This window comes from Lontra canadensis, unplaced genomic scaffold, assembly GCF_010015895.1.
Source record: "Lontra canadensis isolate GAN:19392208 unplaced genomic scaffold, GSC_riverotter_1.0 scaffold131, whole genome shotgun sequence".
In the NCBI taxonomy this organism is placed as follows: Eukaryota; Metazoa; Chordata; class Mammalia; order Carnivora; family Mustelidae; genus Lontra; species Lontra canadensis.
The window spans coordinates 710,635-734,078 of record NW_022631125.1 but is presented as its reverse complement, the minus strand read 5'-3'; the positions used below and the strand labels follow the sequence as shown (position 1 = coordinate 734,078).

Genomic DNA, 23,444 nt, shown 5'->3' with positions numbered 1-23,444 from the left:
AATGGTATAACTGCTTTAAGAACAAAAACTTACTTCAAACTAGACTATGCAAATACCTATATAAAAACTAATCAACATGTCTGAAATCATTTGGTTCCAGTCCATAAAGAACTGCAAAGTGATCTGGACTTCATGCTTCCTCTGAATCATCTTTAGGAGAAAGTTTCAGTATTTCAGAAAACAGTGCTTGTTACCAAATAACAAGTGCTCAGTAAACACCAACTTAGCCAAGGGGAGGGAAAAAAAGAATGCAATCCATGTTTGTACTTAGACTGTTATTATATTTAAACTATCCTTAGAAGAGGAGGGTTCGGGGGCTGTAACAGCAATTGACCTCTTTCTTCTTTTCTATCATGGCCATCTTGATCATGTACGTGCCAATTCGGAAGTCATCTCAAGATTAAAACTGAATGGCAATTAATTTTAGAGTACCCATGATAACGGATTCTATTATTTCCTAAGCTGCCTTTGATAGATTTCAAACTGAATTTTTCCATAAGGCAATTATTTACAACTTTAATATACTTAAGATTCATCTGAGAATGTTGCTTAAAATACAGACTCCCAGGCCCCATACCAAGCAATGCAGATTTACCTGGTCTAAGGTATAAGCCAGTAATTCACATTTTTTTCTTCTATTGGGAAATACCCATCAAGAAAGGTATAAATATATACCATTACTACAGTACATAATGTAAACACCTATGTAACAATTACCCAGGTCAAAAAATAACATGGTAAGCAAGAAGCTAGCTGGGGTCTTAATCTGAAGTTTATGTTAATGCAATCAAGGTATATGAATTGTGTGATTTTATTCCTTTCTTCAACTTTATTAGACTCATCCATGTGGTTGAATTGCTCAAATCTGCTCCTTCTCACTGTTGTGAACTCTTTCACTGTAGGAACATTCCACAATTTATCCATTCTACATAGCCATTTTCTTGCTTGCTATTACAAATAATTCTGCTGCAAATGTTAAAGTGTTATCCGGGCACACATATGCATAAGTTTCTCTAGAGGATATATTGAGAAGTCAAACTGATGAGTCACGAAAATTCTATACTTTTCAAGAAATACCAATCTATTTCCAAGATGGTTGTGGCAACTTATGTTCCCGACAGCAGTCAGCATAACTGTTACTTTAAACAAGATACCTTTATCATCCAATGCCAGTTGTTAATACAACACCCCTCAACCCTTGTGAGCACTGCTATTGCCATAAAGTCTTATGTTCTTAATCCACATATTTACCAATCATACGGTTTTTACAAACCCAATACTAGCAACCATAAAGAGACCACAACACAATATGGCCTTAAAATGATACCAATGCAGGTATCGCTATAGGGGCACTCTTGGGCTACCTTATAAATTACACTTCCATTTGCCTGTGCACATCACCCTAGGATACCAAGATATGGGTAATCCCGATATTGACACTTTATTTTTTATTGCAACCAATCGTCCTTCCCTGAAGTCCTACAGAGCACCCGAACCTATTAATAAAAATTCAAACTGCTAGGGGAAAGGAATCCAAACTCACAACCTGAGTTTAAAAAAGATTCTGTATTTATGAGGGCTATTATTATAAAAATGAACATTAAGTTCTCATTGGAGGGAGCCTGGATGCTACGTCATTAGGTGGCTGCCTTTAGTTCGGGTCATGATCCCAGGGTTCTGTGAATGAGCCCCGTATGGAGCCTGCTTCTCTCTCTTTCACTGCCCCCTGCTTGTGTTCCCTCTCTCGCTGTATCTGTCAAATAAATAAAATCTTAAAAAAAAAAACAAAACAAAACCAATTCCTTCACACCAGGAATTGTTCAATAATTTCTACTGAAGTATTTATTGACTAAGAGCAACTCACAGATCTAATAAGGTAACTTTGGTAATTTTATTAAAATGAAGTGGCACTACTTTACTATGCTATTACCTTAAAGCAATCAAAAAGATGATCAAGTTGTTCAGGAGAAAAATCCCATGCTAACTTTGCCAGCAGATCATGCACATTCTTCACAATGGCTTCATGCTTCCCTGCCTATTGAAAAACCAAAGAAAACATAGCATATTAGAATTTGAACAGCAGATAAAGTTGTGTATATTGACTGCTGACAGCTATTAATTAAACTATTCCCACCAGCTTCATCTAAGGGTAGAACATAACAAAATTCATACACTTAAAAAATGCTTTAGAACTGGCCTTTAAAACCTAACAAATTAATTCCTTGATATACATGGTTAATGTGTACTTGGGAATTCATGTGAGCCTTTATCTGAATTTACTGAATTTAAACGGGCCAATTTTAACATTACAATAAGGCACACCAATGGTACTGTTCCAAAACTGGAACCTTAAGCACTCAAAAGGAAAACTGAATGTTTCCTTGCTTTGTAATCTAAAACTCAACAATACTTCCAAGTGATCCCAGTAGAAACCTGTCATTGAGGTAATCAAAGGAATCACCTAGTTTCTAGCTCTGAAACCAAAAACTTAACTTTTCTTTCAGAAAAGCTATAAATCCTTTGTATTATTACAAGTCCACATAAATAAATCTAGTGATTTAACCCTACTGACACCAAAGTTTTTTTTTGAATTAAGTTTATGAAGAAACTAATAGAACACTGTGTGAATAAAATACTTCGGTCAAAATTTTGTAATGAATACTAAAAAGCAAAAAAACAAACCACCTACAAATTGCTAACCTGTACCAAACATATGCAACTGATGAATATATTTAAAATATTATTAGCTGTTTCACGGTGCCTAGTTGGCAGTCAGTTAAGCATCCGACTCCTGGTTTCGGCTCAGGTTGTGAGGTTGAGCCCTGTGTCAGGCTCTGCACTCAGCATGGAGTCTGCTTAAGACTCTCTTTCCCTCTTGCTGTCCCTCCCCATGCTCTCTCTAAAATAACTACATAGATCTTTTTTCTTTCACAAATCTTTAAAAATATGTATTACTGGCTATTTTAAAAAGATTCTTGATAAGATTTCTATAAATCATGAGCCTTTAAATGTACCAGAAGTCAAACAATATAAGCGTTCATCCTGTTTCACAACTACTATATTTAGTTTTTAGTATCTTTCTTGTAAAAAGCAAAGAGTCACCATCTGAAACTTCTTACCTGTGCTGCCCAGATATTATCAAGATCTTGTAATGTCAGAGCTTTTTCTTTAATGACAAAACGAAGAATCTTCTCTAGCTTTTCTACATACTGTGGTTGATGCAGACTATCTCGCAATACTATGGATAAGATATTGTTCTGCTGTATCCATTCCTAAACATAATTCAAAAACTTCTTTTAAAGAAGAAACTGAAACACAGGAGCTTTTTAAAAAATATGTATGAAATATTATTCACACTTTAAACATTAGTAGGAATTAAAAAAAAACAAATAGACTAACGTAATAGGTTTATGTGCTGTTTTAATTCAAACTATGAAAAAAAAACAATAATTACTCAGAACTTAATTTTGCACATACAGAAATGTTTCCATGAATCAGAAATAGTGCAATTATTAAAAAGATTCTACTCCAGGGGTGCCTGGGTGGCTCAGTCATTAAGCATCTGCCTTTGGCTCAGGTTATGATCCCTGGGTCCTGGGACTGAGCCCCACAATGGGTTCCTCGCTCCATGAGAAGCCTGCTTCTCCCTCTCCCACTCTCCTTGAGTTCCTCTCTCTTTGTCAAATAAATAAAGTCTTTAAAAAAAAGATTCTACTCCAGCACTTACACAGAAAAGTGTTATTTAAGTACAGCAAGCACCACAGTTCAGGCAGAGAGGGCAACAAATCTTTGGTTTCCTTACACTGGTTGTGATTTTGGTGAAAACACGCCCTTTTAATTTTTTGCTTTATTTATTAACCAACTAAGCTACTACTGCTTATCCAGTAGCACTTTAATCTTCCAAACAATCCCAATGAGGGAAATATTACCCTATTATAGAAGAGTAAACAGGCTCAGAAGTGTTAGAAGTGGAACTGAAAATAAGGCTACATGCTTCCCAAGCCTGTATTTCTGCAACACTATGCTATGTTGCTGACTGGCATTTATTTTCTATACCAATAGAAGAAAACTGACTCATGATACAAAAAGGTAACAGCCCATATTGTATAATTTTACAGTATTCAACTTAATGAGAATAATAAAGTATTAAGCTCCCAAATGTGCTGGATAAGCACACTTCTCAGGTGGTAAAGGTCCATTTTTATTTCTAATCTGTTACAGGTACGTTTGTAAAACCCAGGAAGTATGGTGCAATGTCAAATTGCTACAGAAGTTTCTAAACACTTGATGCCATTTTCTGTACTCCTCTAGCACTGGCAATGGTTCAAGGACCAGAAGCCAACCATAGACCATACTCTGAGAAGCAGTGTTCAGCCTCCCAACAAACTAGACACACAAATCACATATACAAAATCAGATGTTTTACACCTAACTCCTAACACAGGGCCAATGTCTATGCATCTTCCACATACTCTTTATCACATCCTAATCATTGTTTCCCCTATTAAACTGAGGCTGCCATGAGAGCAATGTCCGTTCTGTTACAGATGTCTGTTCAGTACTGTCAGACACTATGCACTAAGTTATTCCTCCAATACTTTTTAAGTGGCATACTTATGTATTTTAAAACTACAAAACAGAGAAGTATCTATGGTAAGCGGTGCATGGGTGGCTCAGCTGGGTCTTGGCTCAGGTCATGATCTTATGGATTGTGGGACTGATCCCCACGCCAGGCTCTACACTTATTGGGGAGTCTGCTGGAGATATTCTCTCTCTCCCTCGCTCTTTCTCCTTCTGCCCCTACCGCCACTTGTGTAACTCTCTAAAATAAATGACAGCTTCCAAAAAAAAGGGCAGGATCTATGGTAAAGTTTCCTAAACATTCAACATTAGAATAGTATGAACAGAAGTGCTTAAGTGAGGTTCTTAAAATAATAAAATATTAATTCATGTACACCTTATTCCAGTAATTGTATTTCCTGTTTTAAGATCTGTAAGTGGCATCAGTGAAATGAACAATAGGCCACTTCATTCATCAGGTACCAGATACTATCCAATCTATCCCCAAGATCACCTTTATCTACTCCACTTCAACCAAACCCTCCCAACAAGCTTATAATTACTTTGGAATACCTACATTCAGCAATAAGTTTATCAAAGATGTGCGAAGCTACCTATATCACTACCAAATAAGCTATGTTATTACAAAAAGTTCTGAGAATTAAGAGTCATAAATCAGTCCCAACACCTCCCAAACTCAAGGTTTTCTTTAAAATGTTATTATTACTATGTTAAGTAAAGCCATTCTAATTTTTGCCTTAGGCAGATTTTTATTCATGAAAGAAGAACCAAAGGACTTACTGCCATTCGTTCAGCTGTGAGCCACTCTTCCTCCTCAGGGTTACCATGTCGATGAGTGTAGTAAGACACACTAGATATCACCTTATTAACCTCATTCAGTGCATTCATCTTTCCATTGAAAGACGAAATTTGCAGTAATCTAGAAGAGAAATTCAGTGTTAAATAGGATTCTAAATATTCACAGTTTATTTCAAGAGGAAAACATCTTACCTAAGTATCATTTTTAACCTAAATATTTCTAAATTTTTTACAGTTTCTTCTTGTCCTGGAACCCTTGAAGCCAAATTCTTCAAAGATTTAATAATCATTGAAAGGGCATCATTTTTGGCTTCATTCTTTGCTTCTTTTTTCAGCTCTTCATCAGTTAAGTTTTCTAAAAACTGTGGAACCATTTCTATTACTGGAAGAAAGTACTTTTTCACTGTATGAAGAGTGAGAAACTCGTAGCATTGCCCAAATGGTCTGAAAGAAGAAAGAAAAAAAAAAAACTCTTGTAATACTCACTTTCTTACAATCAACTAGGACTAAACTCAGACTTACTTACATTACTTTTAAAAAAATCCAAGTTATCAGTTAAAGAGGAAACCATACTTGTAAAAAGAAAATTTTTACCAAGGAATTAAGTAGCAATTCCTAGAACACACTGAAGATTCATTTGAAAACAAACTTACTTTATAAGGGCTGCAATTATTTGAACATTTAATGCTGATCCATTAATAAAACGATCATGCAAAATCTGGAACCCATTTAAAGTGCCGAACTTGTTGAGAAGATCCACCAGCCAACCCTGTAATAGAGTTAAAGAAAAAGACTGACTTCCTACTTTTAAGGGAAAAAACACCATCTGAAGTAATTTCTTGATTGAAACAAACTAGAAATAGGAAATTCAAAAACAGAAAATTATGTAAAATCATCTTTGAAATAAAATATTACATATTATTCACAGTAATCCTGTCTGTGAGAAAAAAGCATAAGCAGCAGTACAGATCAGATCAGTAGGGCACAGCTGGTTTTACCAAAAGAGCTGGTGAACAGGAATTAGAAGCCATGTTTCTATTTCAGAGATCCCATTATAGAATATCTTATTATCTGAAAGTTATTTTTTAAAGTTTAGGGGGATTAAAAAAAAAAACTCTTTGAAAAATAAGAAAAGGATATTTGGTAACCTAAGATAATGTTTGAATTCATTTTTTTAAAAAAAGATTTTATTTATTCATTTGATGGAGTGATAGAGAGTACAAGTAGGCAGAACAGCAGACAGAGGGAGAGGGAGAAGCAGGTTCTCTGCCAAGCAGGGAGCCCAATGCGGGGCTCCATACCAGGACCCTGGGATCATCACCTGAGCTGAAGGCACACGCTTAACCCACTGAGCCAGCCAGGAGCCCCTTGAATTCATTTTTTACTGTAGTTGTAAATAATTAAATGTTCCCTATTAATACAATAATCTGAAAGCTTGAGAGCACACAATTAAAAGCTAACCACTGGTATTTTATCTGTTGCTCTTAACTAGAACATACTGGTTGATGCTTTTGCTGGCTCACATGAGTGCCCCAGTTCTCAGCTTAGAGGTAAACACAATGCAGTTAAGTATGGATCGTTTTTCAAACTCTTCCCCAAGGGACAGCAGTAATTAATGGTACAATGCAGCTGAAACAGCCAATGGTGTGTGGCATTAAAGCATGCTTACATGTAAAAACTTAAAACAAATGAAGAGATTATATACAGATCTAGAATCAAATGTATCTAAAAATTTATGTACCCAAGACAACCTTTTATACCTTGGTTTCTTCTAAAAGACCCCATTTCAGAGTCCACTGAGGGAAAACCAAGGGGAGAAAAAAGGGTAATTTTGCTACTAAGTCCTTAAGCAAAAATAACTTTTACAGCTACTCAAGAACAAAAACAAAAAAAAAAAACATGTCTAGGACAAAGGGAAAATGGGAAGTATAAGGTAACTGCTTTCAAACAGACAATATGTAAGCTAAAGGTAGTTTTGATAGGATTTTATGTCGAAATCAATTAAATTCTCCACTAAATGAACAACACTTTTCTATGTAAGTTCATTATAGTATTTTCCTACATTTTTCTTTGGTCTTAAGAAGCTAATTCAAAACAATTAAAAATCTGAGCATTTTAATTCCCAGTCCCTTAGGGCATTCAGCAATTCTGTATTTCCATTTCTCAAGTAACCTGAATGAGACTAACAGCCCAATATACTCAATAGTTATGTATACATATATGTGCACAAAATTTTTAAAAAAAGTCTAAAGCTTATCGTCCTATGTTTTTCAGCTATAACGTATCGTTTAACACATTTTGAGGATTTCCACTTTTAACAGAATAAACCTAAAGTTTTATGTATAAATTCAAATTTTCCTGGCTGGGTTTTCCTTTTTATAAGGCCCACAATATTGAAAAGTCTCCCTAAAGGTGCATCTGGGTGGCTCAGTTGGTTAAGCGTATGCCTTCAGCTGAGGTCACAAACCTGGAGTCCCGGGATTGAGCCCTGGGTTGGGCTCTCTACTCAGTGCGGAGTCTGCTTCTCCCTCTTTCTGCTTGTGTGCTCTTGCTCACTCTTCCTCTCAAATAAATAAAAATCTTAAAAAACTGAAATAAAAATCTCCCTAAATTCTAAAAATTAAAAACTATATATTATCTAATATTTATTAAAAGATGAACAGTTTAGGGATAGCTTTTTTATTCTGAATACTATTTATGCCAATATAGATAATTTACATTCGAGAACTTTTACATTGGTGTGTAAAAATTCTAAATGAAAGCAAAATAGTAATGAAATATATACACACACACATATATATATTTCATTACTATTTTGCTTTCATTTAGAATTTTTACACACCAATGTACAAGTTCTCGAATACTATTTTGCTTTCATTTAGAATTTTTATAATTTTACTTTAATGCCACAGTATCAGGCATTTGTAGGATATATACTTGATCCTGAAGTCAAAACATTAGAATGTCAGTGATCATGGCCTTGGATCAAAGTCACCTCCTATTCTATTCTTATTAATGAGGAAAATTATGGCCTGCTTCATAGAACCTAATTTATGACTATTTCCCAAAGGGCTGAGCAGAAGACAATGGGAACTAACTACATGGAGAAAGCCAAAAGAAAAAAAGAAAAAAGAAACAAACAAAAAAACACAACTCAAAACAATTTTGACAGTTATGCTTCAGTAAAGCTGGGGAAGAAAACAGAATCCAAAACACAAAATAATGCAAAATCCCTTCTTCACGTCAGATCTTTTATTGCTCTGTGGCAGAGCAAAACTGTATTAATTATGAAAATAACAAACCAACACACTTTTGGTGAGCGAGGGTCTGGAGAACGCGCAAAGAGTTCATCTTCAGGCAATTGAACACTTGAGGAAACAGATTCACATGGACGTGTACCATTGTAGATATGGAATTTGCAATGAGGATTTAAGGCCATGGAGAGAAGTTCTAGAAGTGGAAACCAGTCTTGGGACAACTTGGCCACACATAGCTCCACCAGACGATGAGTATTGTTGATAATACACCTCTGTTATATGAGGAGGAAAGGGCATTTGTAAGATCAAAACACTGCAACTCCAAATAGAAATATCTTCCATCTTAACTGTATTTTAACTATGTTCTCTCCATATTCTTATACCGATCAAATGTTTAATACTGGGATCAAACTGATATACCAAAATGCCAAATTAACATTTACTATCTTTTATATAGTACTTACTTTAAAAAGCCATTTGCAATGGCTTATGAAATGAAGTAGGCACTGCCCTGTGTCTATAGACCAGATCCAAACTGCTATTTTTTTTTTTCCCTCTTTGGAATTTGTACACAAGAAGCAACAATTCTAAAATCTACACAATATATTAATTATCCAAGATGGAATAGATTTGTTATTGTCTGAGAGCATCTCCAAAGTTTCCATTTCTTCCCTTACAACGTTAGTAAGATGATGGGATTTTTGTGCTATGGTTGTATTTGAAAAATAGTCCACAGAGCACAAAAATATCTGCCTCACAACTTATGACCAGATTTCCAGAGTGGAATAGGGAACAGAGACTTGGAGTACCTACAGCATTTCGTCAATTTAAGATTCATGTTTTACTTTTTCTCTCAAATTTCATTTATCAATGGTAGTTTCTTCAACTGAAGGTGTTGTGTTGTAAAGAAAAACTGTCTGCTTCTGCCAATCACTTGGGCATACCATGAACTTTAGACCATTTAAGGATTTTTTTGTTTCCAAAGTATAATTTGATTTCAAATTACCAAAAACTCTTTGAATAGTGGCCTGTTGTTTAAATTCTCAGGAGACTTTTTATCCCTCTAAGATGCCATGGTTGAGACATACAGGTTTCTTTCGCATCTCTTTCTGTGTGGTTAAGTTTATTTCTCTACACTGACCCTTTGTGTCCCAGATACTAGATTGCCCATCTTGGGTGTTCTCCTTCCTTAGTGGTATATAAAATGAATCGGTGGTGCATCTCACAATTAATGAAACGCAGTAACTTGGCTAAGGTCACAAGGTATTTGAGAATCCGGGAGAGTTCTAACTCTAAACCTCACACTCCAAAAGATCATGCTTCCTTTGATAGAAATTATTATTTATAACAAGTATATTTAAAGTGCCTCAGTATTATACCCTTTAATTCAATTAATTTATCAAATATACAACCAAATATATATTTTACAGATATATGAGAAAACATTCACAGGCATCACTATGAAAATCTGATTAAAGTCAAATGCAAGACTCACATGAATTTCAAACTTCCAGCCACTCACTGCCTCATCTGTAAGGATTTTAGTGAATGATATTGTAAGCCCATCTCGGAAAAATCGCTGACAAGCTTCACTTTTAACATCAAGGCCTAAGAAAAGGGAAGAAAAATTAATGTAAAGAAAGCATTTTTCTGATTGTCTCAAAATGCCCAATTACATGATAAAAATAAACAAACTTTTCACTAATAGCTAAGAAGTTCAGACTAGCTTTGGAAAAAACTTATACCATTATCTATTGTTAAGAGGTCAAAAAGATAAATAGACAAGTATTATCAAAGTTCGTATGTGTCTAAAAGGTAACTGATTCAGAAACAAAATCTTAAATGAATTTTAAAACTACTTAATTGTATAAAAGTACATCAAACCAAATAAGGTGAATTGAAAACATTTCAAATTAGGACACTAGAACGTAAATGTAAAATGGTTACCAGTACCACTGAGAGGGAATCTAAATGCTTCACTGCATTTTACTCTCTGAAAATAAAAACTTAGAAAATGATGTTTCACAACTATTTTTAAAATCTTATTTTGGCTAGACACCAATACCCTTACACTACTCTACCTAAGTGTTTCATTGAGTAAGATAAATTGTTTTGTCTCAGTGTCTTTCAATGCCCCAACATCTATGCTTCTTTATAGCTTTGCTTCATTTCATCTGATTTCAGAAATGCAACTGAGCCACATGCCCTCCCTGGCCAAACACAGAGAAAACTTTTTTTGTAAGTATTATTTTTTGGTGTTAGATAAAGAGTGTGAGTGAGCACGGGGTTGTACAAGGAGTGCAGAGGGAGAAAGAGAATCTTAAGCAGATTCCACACTCAGTGCGGAGCCCAACTCATCAGGGCTTGAGCTCACCACCCTGAGATCATGATCTGAGCGAAAAATCAAAAGTCAGACGCTAAACCAACTGAGCCACCCCGGTGCCCCTTAAAAATCTTTAACGTTTGAGGACAAAGTGAAAAGTTATTCAATTTTATATAAAGTGCTCTGCGATTCTGAACTGTGCAGAAGAGAGGACTTTTAAACTCAGTATTGTATTTAAAAATCTGAACCTTGCCCAAAATAAACCACTGTCCCAGAAAAAAAAGATGGGGGTGGGCGGCTACATGTCCAGCGAATGTCAGTGAATATTAAATGAAATACCATTACGTGTTCTTACATATCATTATACAGTCAGGACCTAGAACATGCCTAGTACAAAAGTCTTCAAAAATTTGCTCAATTAATAAATGTGCAAACAAACAAAAGAAATTTGGTGGTAAGCAACTGCAATCTGGAAATGTATTTTTACAAGATTAAAAAGGTGTGGAGACTTTCTTTAAATGAAGGAAGGTAATTATTCTAAGACAAAGGAAATATCACCCTTGCCAGGGAGTGAGACAGATGTAAGCAGATTAATTTTTATAATAATCAACTTCAACTGTGATAATCCTAATGATAGTTAGAATACATCCATGGCTACCCTATTATAGCAACTGAAATGTTATTGCCATTTATCTTAATCTCCAATGCCTCAAAAACAAAGAGAATATTATAATAGTTGTCCTTTGCCAAGAGAATTCAACTATACCTAGAGCAGACAAAGTATGATCAATTCCAACATCAAGCTTTCACTTCTAGACAAGGTAAAACACTAGACCTCATCTTTCAAGTCTTTTTATCTTTTGGGAAAAAAAAAATCTTTTTTTAATTAAACAAATTAATCAACATGTAAACTAGACAGTTTAGTTTAAAAATGAAGATACACGAATTTTATGTGGAACTTCAGCAAGCTCACGAACATGCCCTGAAGGTTGTCCAAAGGTTCTGAACCCTTGCTCCAGGGATATATGAAAAGCCACAGCAAAACTTAGTGAGGTGGTCTAGTCCAGGAATATCCAGTAAGTGCTTATGACAGAACGAAGTCTTCAGGGATGAAGTGAAACTCTATTAGTACCACATATTATGAAAAGCGTTAAGAACATCTAAACTTACCTTTTTTACTAAGATCAATAGCAGCTTCTAAAAGCACTTCTAATTCCCCTTTCGGCAAAACTGGAACCACCCATCGAGGCCTAAGAGTTTTAATAATATAAAAAGCAGTTTATTGGTTGTACTCTAAAGCACTATAAATGAGTTACTAATTATAATTATCTCAGCATGAAAATATTAAATATTAGTATTAAAAAACATTAAGATATTAAAACAAGGTTGGCAGAATATCTGCTTTGTGAAACTAAGCTCCATCTGTCATCTCTACAATTTTCTTTTAAAGAACAGTCAAAAGATAGCGGGGGGGATTATTTTAATATCACAGAACATAAAACTACAATAATCAAGTCTCAATTAAATAGATACCTATTGTTCAAGTTCATAGAAAAGTGCTGTTTCAGGATTTGTTATAATGAACCTCTCAGCAGTCTTCCATTTCCTCGCAAAGGAGAAAATTTAGGTGGAAAATAACAGAATTCTGCCTCAATTCATAATTTGTCTATTTTTCCTGGAAGTTAAGTGAGATGCGGCTCTCCAGGTCGCTCTGCCTCCACAGGTACCCTTCTCCCTCCAACAAGGATGCAACATGTACCCAAGTGGTGCTTTCTCTGGCCCCAATGGCAGCCCAACCATCTCTGAGGCCGTCCTTCCCTGTATCCCTTCCTCCTCACTGCTCCCAAAACTCTGGTTTTGAGGAAAAAGTGCTCCATGACTATGTAATCTATTAAAAACAAATGCATACCACATTTGTCATTGTTTTTATTCACATTAAAATATAATTTGTATTTTTCTTCCCCTGAGAATTTGCTGATATGTAACTTTGTCCTCAAGTCTGCATAAGAAGTACCCTTTACTAACAACCTCCAGTCACCAGACAGAAAGAAAAAGCAACAGTAAAACCTTTTGCTAGGTCTCTGTATAGAAAAAGAATAGTCAGGGACATTAACTTTACAGGATTTCTGATTTTTTTACTACAATTCATTGTATACCATTATTACAGGTATCTACTGGAATCACAGTTAATATGTTCCTTCAAATATACTACTAAAAACAGTGAGTTAAAAATAACAGGAAAATTTTCACGATAAATGAAGTGAGGAAAGCTAGTTACAAAATGATGTAGTAAAAATCTATCTGTAGAAAAAATCAATACAAATGATAGTAAACATAATGTGAAGAGCATACTTCTTATTGTAGGTAATTTTTTGTTGGGATATGTGTAAAGAAGAAGGATGTTGCAGAAATTTATCAACATAATATTTCCATGTTTAATAGTACATAATTTTATTACTTATGTAATCCGAATTCTTTGGGGAAAAAAAATGTAAGGAGTTTCCCTTCTATTATATACATTAACAGCGTTAACATATTTTTAGAAAGTGAAAAAGAAAAAGAAAATTTAGTAAGACAAATGCTTATATGTGTATTTTCCTACTTTCCTTTTTAGGGTGGGGGAGGGGATTTGTCACACCTCCCTAGCACTCACTTGTTGAGCCCACAGCCTGGTGGAGACCAGAGCCATGTGGGGATTCCCCTACACCACTCTTTCCTTATCTTCTTTAAATCTTAATTTCCCCTGTACACAAGCTTAAACTTTCACTCTCTCTGAGTCTTCCACTGCAAGTACAAAAAATTACACTCTGAACTTGCCCCTGAGGTGAAGATCAAGAAAAACAAAGGGCTGAGATGGTTAAATGCCTTAGAAGATGGTTAAATGCCTTAGACTAGTCAAGGGTTCACAAGAGGCAGGCTCTGAGGAACTCAATGTTCTAATGACCTGGCTTACCTCAGGACCATGAAAAAATTAAGAAAATCATCCAACTACGGTAGCACCAACATACCAAAAAAGGAAAAAAAATCTTCATAAACTCTGAAAGAGGGAAATCACATATATGGTTCTACTTCAGAAACACACCAGCCAGCTTGGGTCATCATCATTAATCTGAAAACTTTTATTGACACTGTTACTTCCTGATTAAGAATCATGGGTTACAAAACACTTGGTAAGCACTAAGATGTTAAGGCTTTAAGGAGGCAATGTGGCTACTGTGGTATTTCTGCCCACTCTCTTTTCTTACTACTAATTAATATGCTGCAGAACTGTTGGATTTCCTGTGTATTACACACTTTAAGAAAACAAAACAAATCAAACTCACCTATTGATCATGTCATCCAACTTTGCCAGGTCAGTATGCGGAAATGCAGGTTCCTCATCTTCAAGCTGCGGTGGGGCATCACCTTGACCTTGTTCATCTGGGGGAGTTGCCGGGGAATTTTCATTGGAAGAATCAGGCGACGAAGTCTTAATTAAAAATTAGATATTACAGATTTAGGTTTCTATAACATATGTACAATATCTAATAATTCAAACACCAACACAGATTAGGGTAAAAGAATAAAATTTTAAAGATAAAATCATTGTAAACTTAAAATGTTTCAGGTATTCTCTGTGCTGTTTTAAAATAATTTTATTTAATCGTTAACACCCTAAGAAGTATTGAACAGCCATTTAAACAAATTCAGTCAGTCAGTAATTAGCCCAAGGTCACACAGTTCCAACTCTATGGTCAGGATTTGAATCCAGGTTTCCCATTATACGAGCCCTGCCACAATAGGAATTATTGTACAAATATGAAACAATGCATTTCACATTTCACAGATGGAAGGTTCTGAATTATAACTTTCATTTTTTAATTTGAAGGGGACAAACAGATTTTATTCTATTCGGCATTTCTCCTTGTCTCAAACTACTACCCAAACAATTATTAAAACTTCATGATTGTGGTTTCTAAGTAAGCCACGTCAATTTTTTTTTTTTTAAAGCTTTTATTTATTTGACAGAGAAAGAGGGAGAGATGAGGGCACAAGCATGGGGAGTGGCAGGAAGATGGAGAAGCAGGCTCTCCAGTGTGCAGGGAGCCCAATGGGGGGCTCAATCCCAGAACTCTGGGATCATGACCTAGCCAAAGGCAGATATTTAACTGACTGAGCTACAGAGGTACCCCTAAGCCACATTATTTTCAATAGGTCTAATTTTACTCACTTTCACTTCATTTTTAGAATATCCTTCTCTTTCCCCCTTTAGATGCACATATTTCTGCAACTAAGTAAATGAACTTTATGACTCTCACAATCTTCTTTCGAGAGCAGATGGTACTGTCTCTTTTAAATTGAAACTGACCTAAATTTTAACCTGATTTTTACTCATGTGTTCTTGAATTTTCTACCCATTGTAGGTTCATGGCCCTTATAGAAGACAAGGGATCCTCTCCTATCATTTCAGCATCAGTAAATGCTTGTACTCAAGACAGCTGGGTATATCACCATTAATATGTTCTACTCACAAATCTTTTTTTTTTTTTAAAGATTTTATTTATTTATTTGAGAGAGAGAGATCACATGTAGGCAGAGAGGCAGGCAGGAAAGAGATGGAGAAGCAGGCTCCCTGTGGAGCAAGAGCCCGATGTAGGGCCCTCACAAAATTTATACATGAACTCACAGAGCTAATTGGCAACCAAATGGTGAACTTTTATTTAAGATAGTGAACATCATCCGGAACAGAGCTAGTCTCAAGAAAAATAATGAGGGGCACCTGGGTGGCTCAGTAGGTTAAAGCCTCTGCCTTCGGCTCAGGTCATGATCCCAGGGTCCGGGGATCAAGCCCCACGTCAGGATCTCTGCTCAGCAGGGAGCCTGCTTCCACCTCTCTATCTGCCTGCCTCTCTCCCTATTTGTGATCTCTGTCTGTCAAATAAATAAATAAAATCTTTAAAAAAAAAAAAAAGAAAAGATAAAAAAAGAAAAATAATGAAATCTATAGCACAGAATTCAAGTGTTAGAAGCCCAACAGAAATATTAGCACTTAAAATATGTAACTCAGGGAGTGCCTGGGTGGCTCAGTGGGTTAAGCCTCTGCCTTCAGGGCAGGTCATGATCTCCGGGTCCTGAGATCGAGTCCCATGTGGGGCTCTCTGCTCAGCGGGGAGCTTGCTTCCTCCTCTATCTGCCTGCCTTTCTACCTGTGATCTATCAAATAAATAAATAAAATCTTTAAAAAAATATGTAAGGTTTTAACAAACCCTTTCCCCTGGTATATATTTAGAAATAATAAAGATACAATAATGAAAACATCTGTAATACCCACAACAACAGACAAGCACTGCTGACACTTTCAATTATTTCCTTGCAACCTTTGTTCTATGAGCCAAAAATTCCATCGAAATTTTAAAACTGGGATTATATCTGCTTAAGTCTATGCCCTTTTCCATTTAACATTTGAGTATTTTCCCACATCATTAAGAATCGTTTTTTAAAAATTGACTAATGGTTACATAGTATTAAATAAGTTAATTAAGAGATATTTAGTATTTTGCCACTTTTATCGCCAACATAAACAGAGCTCTGGGGCACCTGGGTGGCTCAGTGGGTTAAGCCTCTGCCTTTGGCTCAGGTCATGATCTCAGGGTCCTAGGACTGAGCCCTACATCAGGCTCCCTACTCAGCAGGAAGTCTGCTGTTCCCTCTTCCTCTACTGCTTGTGCTCTGACAATAAAATCTTAAAAAAACAAAACATAATAAAACAAAACAAACCCAGAGCTGTAAAGAGGGTTTTGTTTTTTTTTAAGGTTTTCTTTATTTATTTGAGAGAGTGAGAGAGAGCATGAGAGGGGAGAAGGTGGGAGGGAGAAACAGACTCCCCATGGAGTTTGGAGCCTGATGTGGGACTCGATCCTGGGACTCTGGGATCATGACCTGAGCCGAAAGCAGTCGCCCAACCAACTGGGCCACCCAGGCACCCCGAAAAAGGTTTTCCAAAATATATAAATCTTTGTGTTGAACTTCGGTTTTTCTGTAGGATAGGTTCCTGGAAATATAATTACAACAACAATATAAACTCTTTAAGGGGTACTGGCATATATATTGCCAAAATACATTCCAGAAAGTTTGTACCCTCCTAACAACCACACCCAAGAGTTTTCAGCCCACAGTACCTTTGCCAAGGTTGTTTCATTCAAGACCAAGTTCTATTACATACCAGAGGCAAAATTTTCCTCCTGTGGAAATTATATATCCTTTCTCCTTTAAAAATTATACAAGTGAAATTTTATATTGATCTTAGAAATTCCCTTTATGCCAATATGTAAAAAGTATATTCCAAAATGGATCCATAAATTGGATAATGATTAATGTTATGGTTATTACTCCTTGGTTCAAAGGGTCAAATCTTGTGAAGTAACTAAAATCCTAATTTTAAAAAGTAGAGAGTAAGCAGGCAAAAGTGAAGGATTCTACAGATAGCTAAGAATGTAGTTTGTTTTGTTTTAATCATGAGTGTTCTCAAAAAGAAAAAACAAACAAAAAAAACCCGCAACACTCAACCACTATTAGACGGATGAGAATGTAATGCAGATGCATTAACAGGTAGGTATCACAAACCTGAGAGCTCTAAAAATTATCAAGTGTACCTTAAAATAAAACTGAGATTAGAGCAAATGTTTAGTATTTGTTTAAAGCCATGCAAGCAGCAAAACACTGAAAAAGAACTCAGAACTCCATGCACAATACAGGTATAAAACAGAAAATACAATGGAGTATTATTCAGCCATAAAAAGAATGAAATCTTGCTATTTTCAACAACAGGATGTTTTGAGAGGGTGTAATGCTAAGTGAAATAAGTTAGAGAAAGACAAATACCATGATTTCACTATATGGAATTTGAGAAACAAACAAGGACAAATGGAGACAAACAAAAACCACTTTTTTTTTTTTTTATTTGCTAGAGAGAGAGAATATGAGCAGGGGCAGCGCAAGGCAGACAGAGAAGCAGGCTCTCTCCTGAGCAAGAAGCCCAATGTGGAACTCGATCCCAGGACCCTGGAATCATGACCCGAGCCAAAGGCAGATGCTTAACCAACTGAGCCACCCAGGCATCCCCCAAAAAACACTTTTAAAAAAAATTTTAATTTCAGTATAGTTAACATCCAGCAGACTCTCCAATATAGAGAACTGGTAGCTGCCAGAGAGAAGGTAGGTAGGGGATAGGTGAAACAGATGAGCACCAAGTAAGGTACAGAACTGTTTATACTGCACATGTGAAACTAACATAATACTGTATGTTAATTATACTTGAATCTTAAAAGTAAGTAAAATTTAAGACTGATGAATCACTGGCCTCTACCTCTGACACCAATTATTACATTGTATGTTAACTGAATTCAAATTAAAAATATTTAAAAAATAAAAATAAATAAAGAATGAAATATACTGAAACTCTTCTAGCTCCTGGCTTAAAAATAGATTCTCTGGCATCCAACACAAATCTCTCTGTTTAATGAAACCTGAATACTAGGTAACAAATTTATGACACTAAGACTTAATGATTCTGTGTGCTACTTGTGACTACTACTTCAGTATTTTATGGCTTAAACTTGGGAACTGGAGAGGAAAACGAATAAAGGTGACACATTTATTTGGAAAAACAGAATTAAAACCTGACTTGCTCACTTCTTTAAAATGGCAGAAGGAAAAGAGAGGGCAAAGAGGGAGAGAGCACACATGCACATCTCTTTTCTACCATTCCTATAATAGATTGTCTAATCTATAGTAACTGGACAAGAAGAACTTATCCCCAAGTGACAAACTTAAGTACCCTACAATAACAGTATTTTTGCTTAAAACTTATCCATACAGAGTTCCACATAAACATGCGCCAACTGTTAGCAGCATGTCTGTGATTCATGTGCCTGCCCCTCAGCTATAAATTCACCTGTAAATGTTGTTTGAGCTGCACATCACAAATTTAAGTGTGTATGTCTGATTTGGGTATTACCCAATACAAGTGTATATATTAGAAAAAGTAGCTAAGGGGCACCTGGGTGGCTTAGTCAATTGAACGTCTGCCTTTGGCTCGGGACATGATCTCAGGGTTTTAGGAACGAGACCATCTCCCTCTGCTTGTGTGCTCTCCTCCTCTATCTAATGAATAAATAAAATCTTTTTTTAAAAAGTAGGTGAAAGGGGCACCTGGGTGGCTCAGTGGGTTAAGCCTCTGCCTTTGGCTCAGGTCACTATCTCAGGGTTCTGGGATCGAGGCCCACAACGGGCTCTCTGCTCAGCAGGGAGCCTGCTTCCCCCTCCCCTTCTGCCTGCCTCTCTGCCAAATAAATAAATAAAATCTTTAAACAAGTAAGGATTTTATTTGTATGTCAGAGAGAGACAGCACAAGTAGGCAGAGTGGCAGGCAGAAAGAGAGGGAGAAGCAGGCTCCCCTCTGAGCAGGGAATTCAATGATGCAGGATCCCACGGACTCTGTGATCCCATGGACTCTGTGATCATAACCTGAGGCCAAGTAGACACCGAACTGACAGAGCCACCCAGGCACACCCCAGAACATGCTCCATTATTTGATATCATAGTAGACATACCAACGTAGCTTTAACTAGTATCTTAAACATCCTACCTGATTCTGTTGGAGGGGGGGCTGAGACTGTCCATCAGGAGCCTGGCCCTGGCTGTCATTCCCTCCTACCGGAGAGCCACGAGTCGTGGCTGTCATACTCGACACAGGGCAGATCTTTGCAATTTTGTCTGCTTATGTAGTTGTCTTGAGAAAAGAAATTATAGTCCACTTATAGAAGATGAAGTACCAGCATTTGTCAGTCTTAAAAAGCTCCAATTCAAGAATAAACCATCTTGCAGAGACCATTGCATAACCTACAAGAAAAAAAAAGTACATTTGTTTTAGATTTAAATTAAGAAACTGTTCAATCCTAGTAGTACCAGTGAATCTAGTCAAGAGAAGGTCGCTATATAATGAAAGCATAAAGTGAAAAGCTAAAGCCTCATTAATACCATATTCAACTTAAACTGGTAACTATAGATCAGCTTGTACCAAACCACAGCCTTATGTTTCAACTTTCTTTTGGGATTCCAAAGACATTATTATCAAGGTATTTATAGTAGTCATTCTGATTTAATCATGGATTGGAAAAAACTGTCTTGGATTTGCTAACACCTTCAATACACTGTAAAAATATTATATTCAAGACATAAGCCAGGTAACAAAATACTATTTTTTAAAACATTTCAGGAAAGACTGTACAACTAACGTGTATCACTATTGTACAAGGGCATTATAAATGGCTTTTTAACAAGCTTGTAACAGGTTTAAATGAAACTTTAAAACTTTGGGGGAATTTTTCATTGGAAAAAGTTCAAACTATATACTACTATTCTTAAAAGAACCTATTCTGTCAAGTGATCCTGACTCTTCACTTTTGCCAAGGTTTTGGTCACAGGCATTCCCAGAGGCATGACAGGGCTACAGACCACAACTGTTTAACAATGGAATTCTTTGTTACCTGACCAGCAAAGGTATATAGGGGAATGCCAGCAAGCCCTCAATTCTATATATTCATTTTACCAGTGGCTCTCATCCTTAGCTGCATACTAAAATCATCTGAGATGCTTGGAAAAACAGTGATGTGCACACCCCTCTCCAGATTGAACAAATTACTGCATCTGCGCGTGAAGCCTAGGTATCAGTACTTTCCATAAATTCTCCCCTGGTGATTGAGAATTGTGCCATGAGATTGAGAGCCATAGCTGATGAGTTACAGTATTTCATTATAAGGCGAGCATACTTTCCATTTAGTCCATAACAGTCCATGTTTACCTCCTATTTAAACATAATCACTTGGGGCACCTGGGTGGTTCAGTCAGTCAAATGTCTGACTCTTGACTTTGGCTCAGGTAATGATCTCAGGGTCGAGGGGCTCGATGCCACAATTCTAAGATCAGAACCTGAGCTGAAGTCAGACACGTTAACTGAGCCACCCAGGCACCCCTAAAATCAATACATCTTTAAAAATAAATAAACAAATAAAATCGCTTAACCCAGAGATATGTCCCTAACAAGATTTTGTTTCACTTGTTAGATTTGTGTAACAACAACGAAGCTTAAGACTGATAATATCAAGTACTAGTGAGGCTAAAAACACACACAGAAAAATGTTTAATACATAAAATGAAAATACAAAAGGGAACATGATTGAGCAGCCTTTCACTTTTTTTTCCCAGTTTCATACACCCTACATTACAAAAAAAATCCACATGAAGTAAACAATTTTAAAAACCTGGAGAAACTAGCTAATAATTTTCTTTAGTCATTCTGGGTCTGCTGGCAAATTATTTGAGTACCTTTCTTTCCCTGCCACTTAAATTTATCAGCTCATCAATTCAACCTGATTTTCTCCACTTCAAATTTTTTCCATTTCTTCCCTTTGCTTCCCAACCTGGGTTCATGATCCACTTGTATGCTTCCCTCAAAGGATGATCCTCTCGCTCTTTTCCTGGATGCCTTGTTATTTGTCTATAAAAATGCTTTAGTCTGGGACCCGTGGGTGGCTCAGTTGGTTAAGCGGCTGCCTTCGGCTCGGGTCATGATCCCAGCGTCCTGGGATCGAGTCCCGCATCGGGCTCCTTGCTCGGCGGGGAGCCTGCTTCTCCCTCTGCCTCTGCCTGCCTCTCTGTCTGCCTGTGCTTGCTCGCTCTCTCTCCCTCTGTCTCTAACAAATAAATAAATAAAATCTTAAAAAAAAAATGCTTTAGTCTCCCTTACTGAAAAAGCACCAATCTCTATCCTTCCCTTTTCCCAAAAATCTGAAATATCTCTGCCTCCCTTTTCACCTTTTCCATTTTCCCTCATCATCTGGCTGGGTCTAAGCTACCAAAACTGCTTTAAGCCAGTGGGTCTTAACTGAGGACTACGGATGGATTTCAAGAGTAACTCCCCTGAAACTACAGACAAAGCTTTGTGAATATGTACATTTGGCAGGGAGAATGTTTGCTTCATAGATCACTGATGCTCTACTATGGCAAATCGAGTAACTGCTTCTTGCTATTGTGTGCCCTCTTCTCAGCATGAGTTACAAGTGGCACCACTACTTGAACCTCTGAGCTTCCTTGGTTTATACAATCCTGGATGACACCAGGTTTCCTTTCCTTTCTACTTCTTTTCAAAGGGGATGGTGGCAGGTAGTAGTGATGTCAGTGAGGACTAGTTTTGAATACTGAAATAGGTGAAAACATCCACTGAATAGTTCACTCTCCAAGTGTGGAATTGAAGCAAAACTTAGGGATCTTGAACTTAGAGCCAGTTATTCACAAAGAAGACAACGGACATGTACTCAGTAGTATAACCTCAGAGCCTCCCACCCCCCCTTAAACACAACCTCCACCTGGCTACCACCTACTGAGAGGAAGTGAGTCACAATCTTACGGGGCAGTAGAAGTAGTAGCATAATATATTCTCAAGTATGGGGAAAATCTAGGAAAGAAGACAAAACCTGAAGCACACCAAAAAATTAAAGCCAGGGTTTTTTTTTTCTAAGTAAATTTTTACTGTTTACACAAAATGTGGTGTTTTTCTAAAATTAAAAACCCAGCATCTAAAAAGTAACCTGAGGGACACCTGGGTGGCTCGGTCAGTTACGCTGCTTTAAGCCCACATCAGTCTTCCTGGTCAGCAGGGAGCCTGCTTCTCTCTCTGCCTCTGCCTGCCACTCTGCCTGCTTGTGTGCACGCTCTCTCTCTCTGACAAATAAATAATCTAAAGAAAAAATAAAGTAAAAAGTAACGTGACCAAAGCACAAGCAGAAAGTTAACAATTACCTGGTCCACTACACCAATACTATCTCTTTAAAAAGTCTTTCCAGGAAGCAATCCAAGGACGAAAGAATGAATAAACAAAATGTGGTATGCACATACAATGAGATATTCTCTAGTGTTAAAAAGGAAGGAAATTCTAGCACATGCTACAACATGGATAAACCTTGAGGACACTGCGCTAAGTAAAATAAGCCAGTCACAAAAAACAAATATTCTATGATTACACTTAATATGAGGTGCCTATACTAATACAGAAAGTAGAAAGGTGGTTACAGAGGTTACAGGGAGGGAAGAATGGGTTAACAACGGGCACAGTTTCAGCCTGGGAAGATAAAAAAAAGTGCTGAAGATGAATGGTGATGGATGACGATGACGGTGATGGTTGCACAATATGAATGTACTTAACGGCCAATGAACTGTACACTTAAAAATGGCTAAAATGATTAAATTTAAGGTTGTATATATTTTCTCACAATAAAATTGTGTGTATATATACAAGCTCTCTTGCTTTACAGTCCTTTGACATTTGGAGACCATTTCAGTTAAAATATCTTAAAATTATATCCTCATGTTGTTTTATACTCAACATCCTTCTATCTGTATGTATCCCCCTAAACCCTCCATCTATAGGCAAATCAAAACTATCTGGC

General features: G+C 36.6%; 2 protein-coding genes across 2 annotated transcripts in view; both read right to left on the bottom strand.

Annotated features, from left to right (window-relative positions):
- The window catches only part of USP9X (ubiquitin specific peptidase 9 X-linked), a 97,638-nt gene extending 77,933 nt beyond the window's left edge, over window positions 1-19,705 (bottom strand). The window contains exons 1-10 of the mRNA XM_032842502.1: window positions 19,586-19,705; window positions 14,283-14,428; window positions 12,130-12,209; window positions 10,132-10,244; window positions 8,690-8,908; window positions 6,033-6,148; window positions 5,572-5,823; window positions 5,362-5,500; window positions 3,120-3,272; window positions 1,931-2,035 (exon numbers count right to left, since the gene is read on the bottom strand). Of these exons, the coding sequence (XP_032698393.1) occupies window positions 1,931-2,035; window positions 3,120-3,272; window positions 5,362-5,500; window positions 5,572-5,823; window positions 6,033-6,148; window positions 8,690-8,908; window positions 10,132-10,244; window positions 12,130-12,209; window positions 14,283-14,428; window positions 19,586-19,681 (1,419 nt within the window). The 5' untranslated portion in view covers window positions 19,682-19,705. The remainder of the gene's footprint in view (window positions 1-1,930; window positions 2,036-3,119; window positions 3,273-5,361; window positions 5,501-5,571; window positions 5,824-6,032; window positions 6,149-8,689; window positions 8,909-10,131; window positions 10,245-12,129; window positions 12,210-14,282; window positions 14,429-19,585) is intronic.
- Window positions 19,706-19,732: 27 nt separating this feature from the next.
- The window catches only part of MED14OS (MED14 opposite strand), a 352,748-nt gene continuing 349,036 nt past the window's right edge, over window positions 19,733-23,444 (bottom strand). Inside the window, exon 6 of the mRNA XM_032842506.1 lies at window positions 19,733-19,839. The gene's annotated coding sequence lies outside the window, so the exon portion shown is untranslated. The remainder of the gene's footprint in view (window positions 19,840-23,444) is intronic.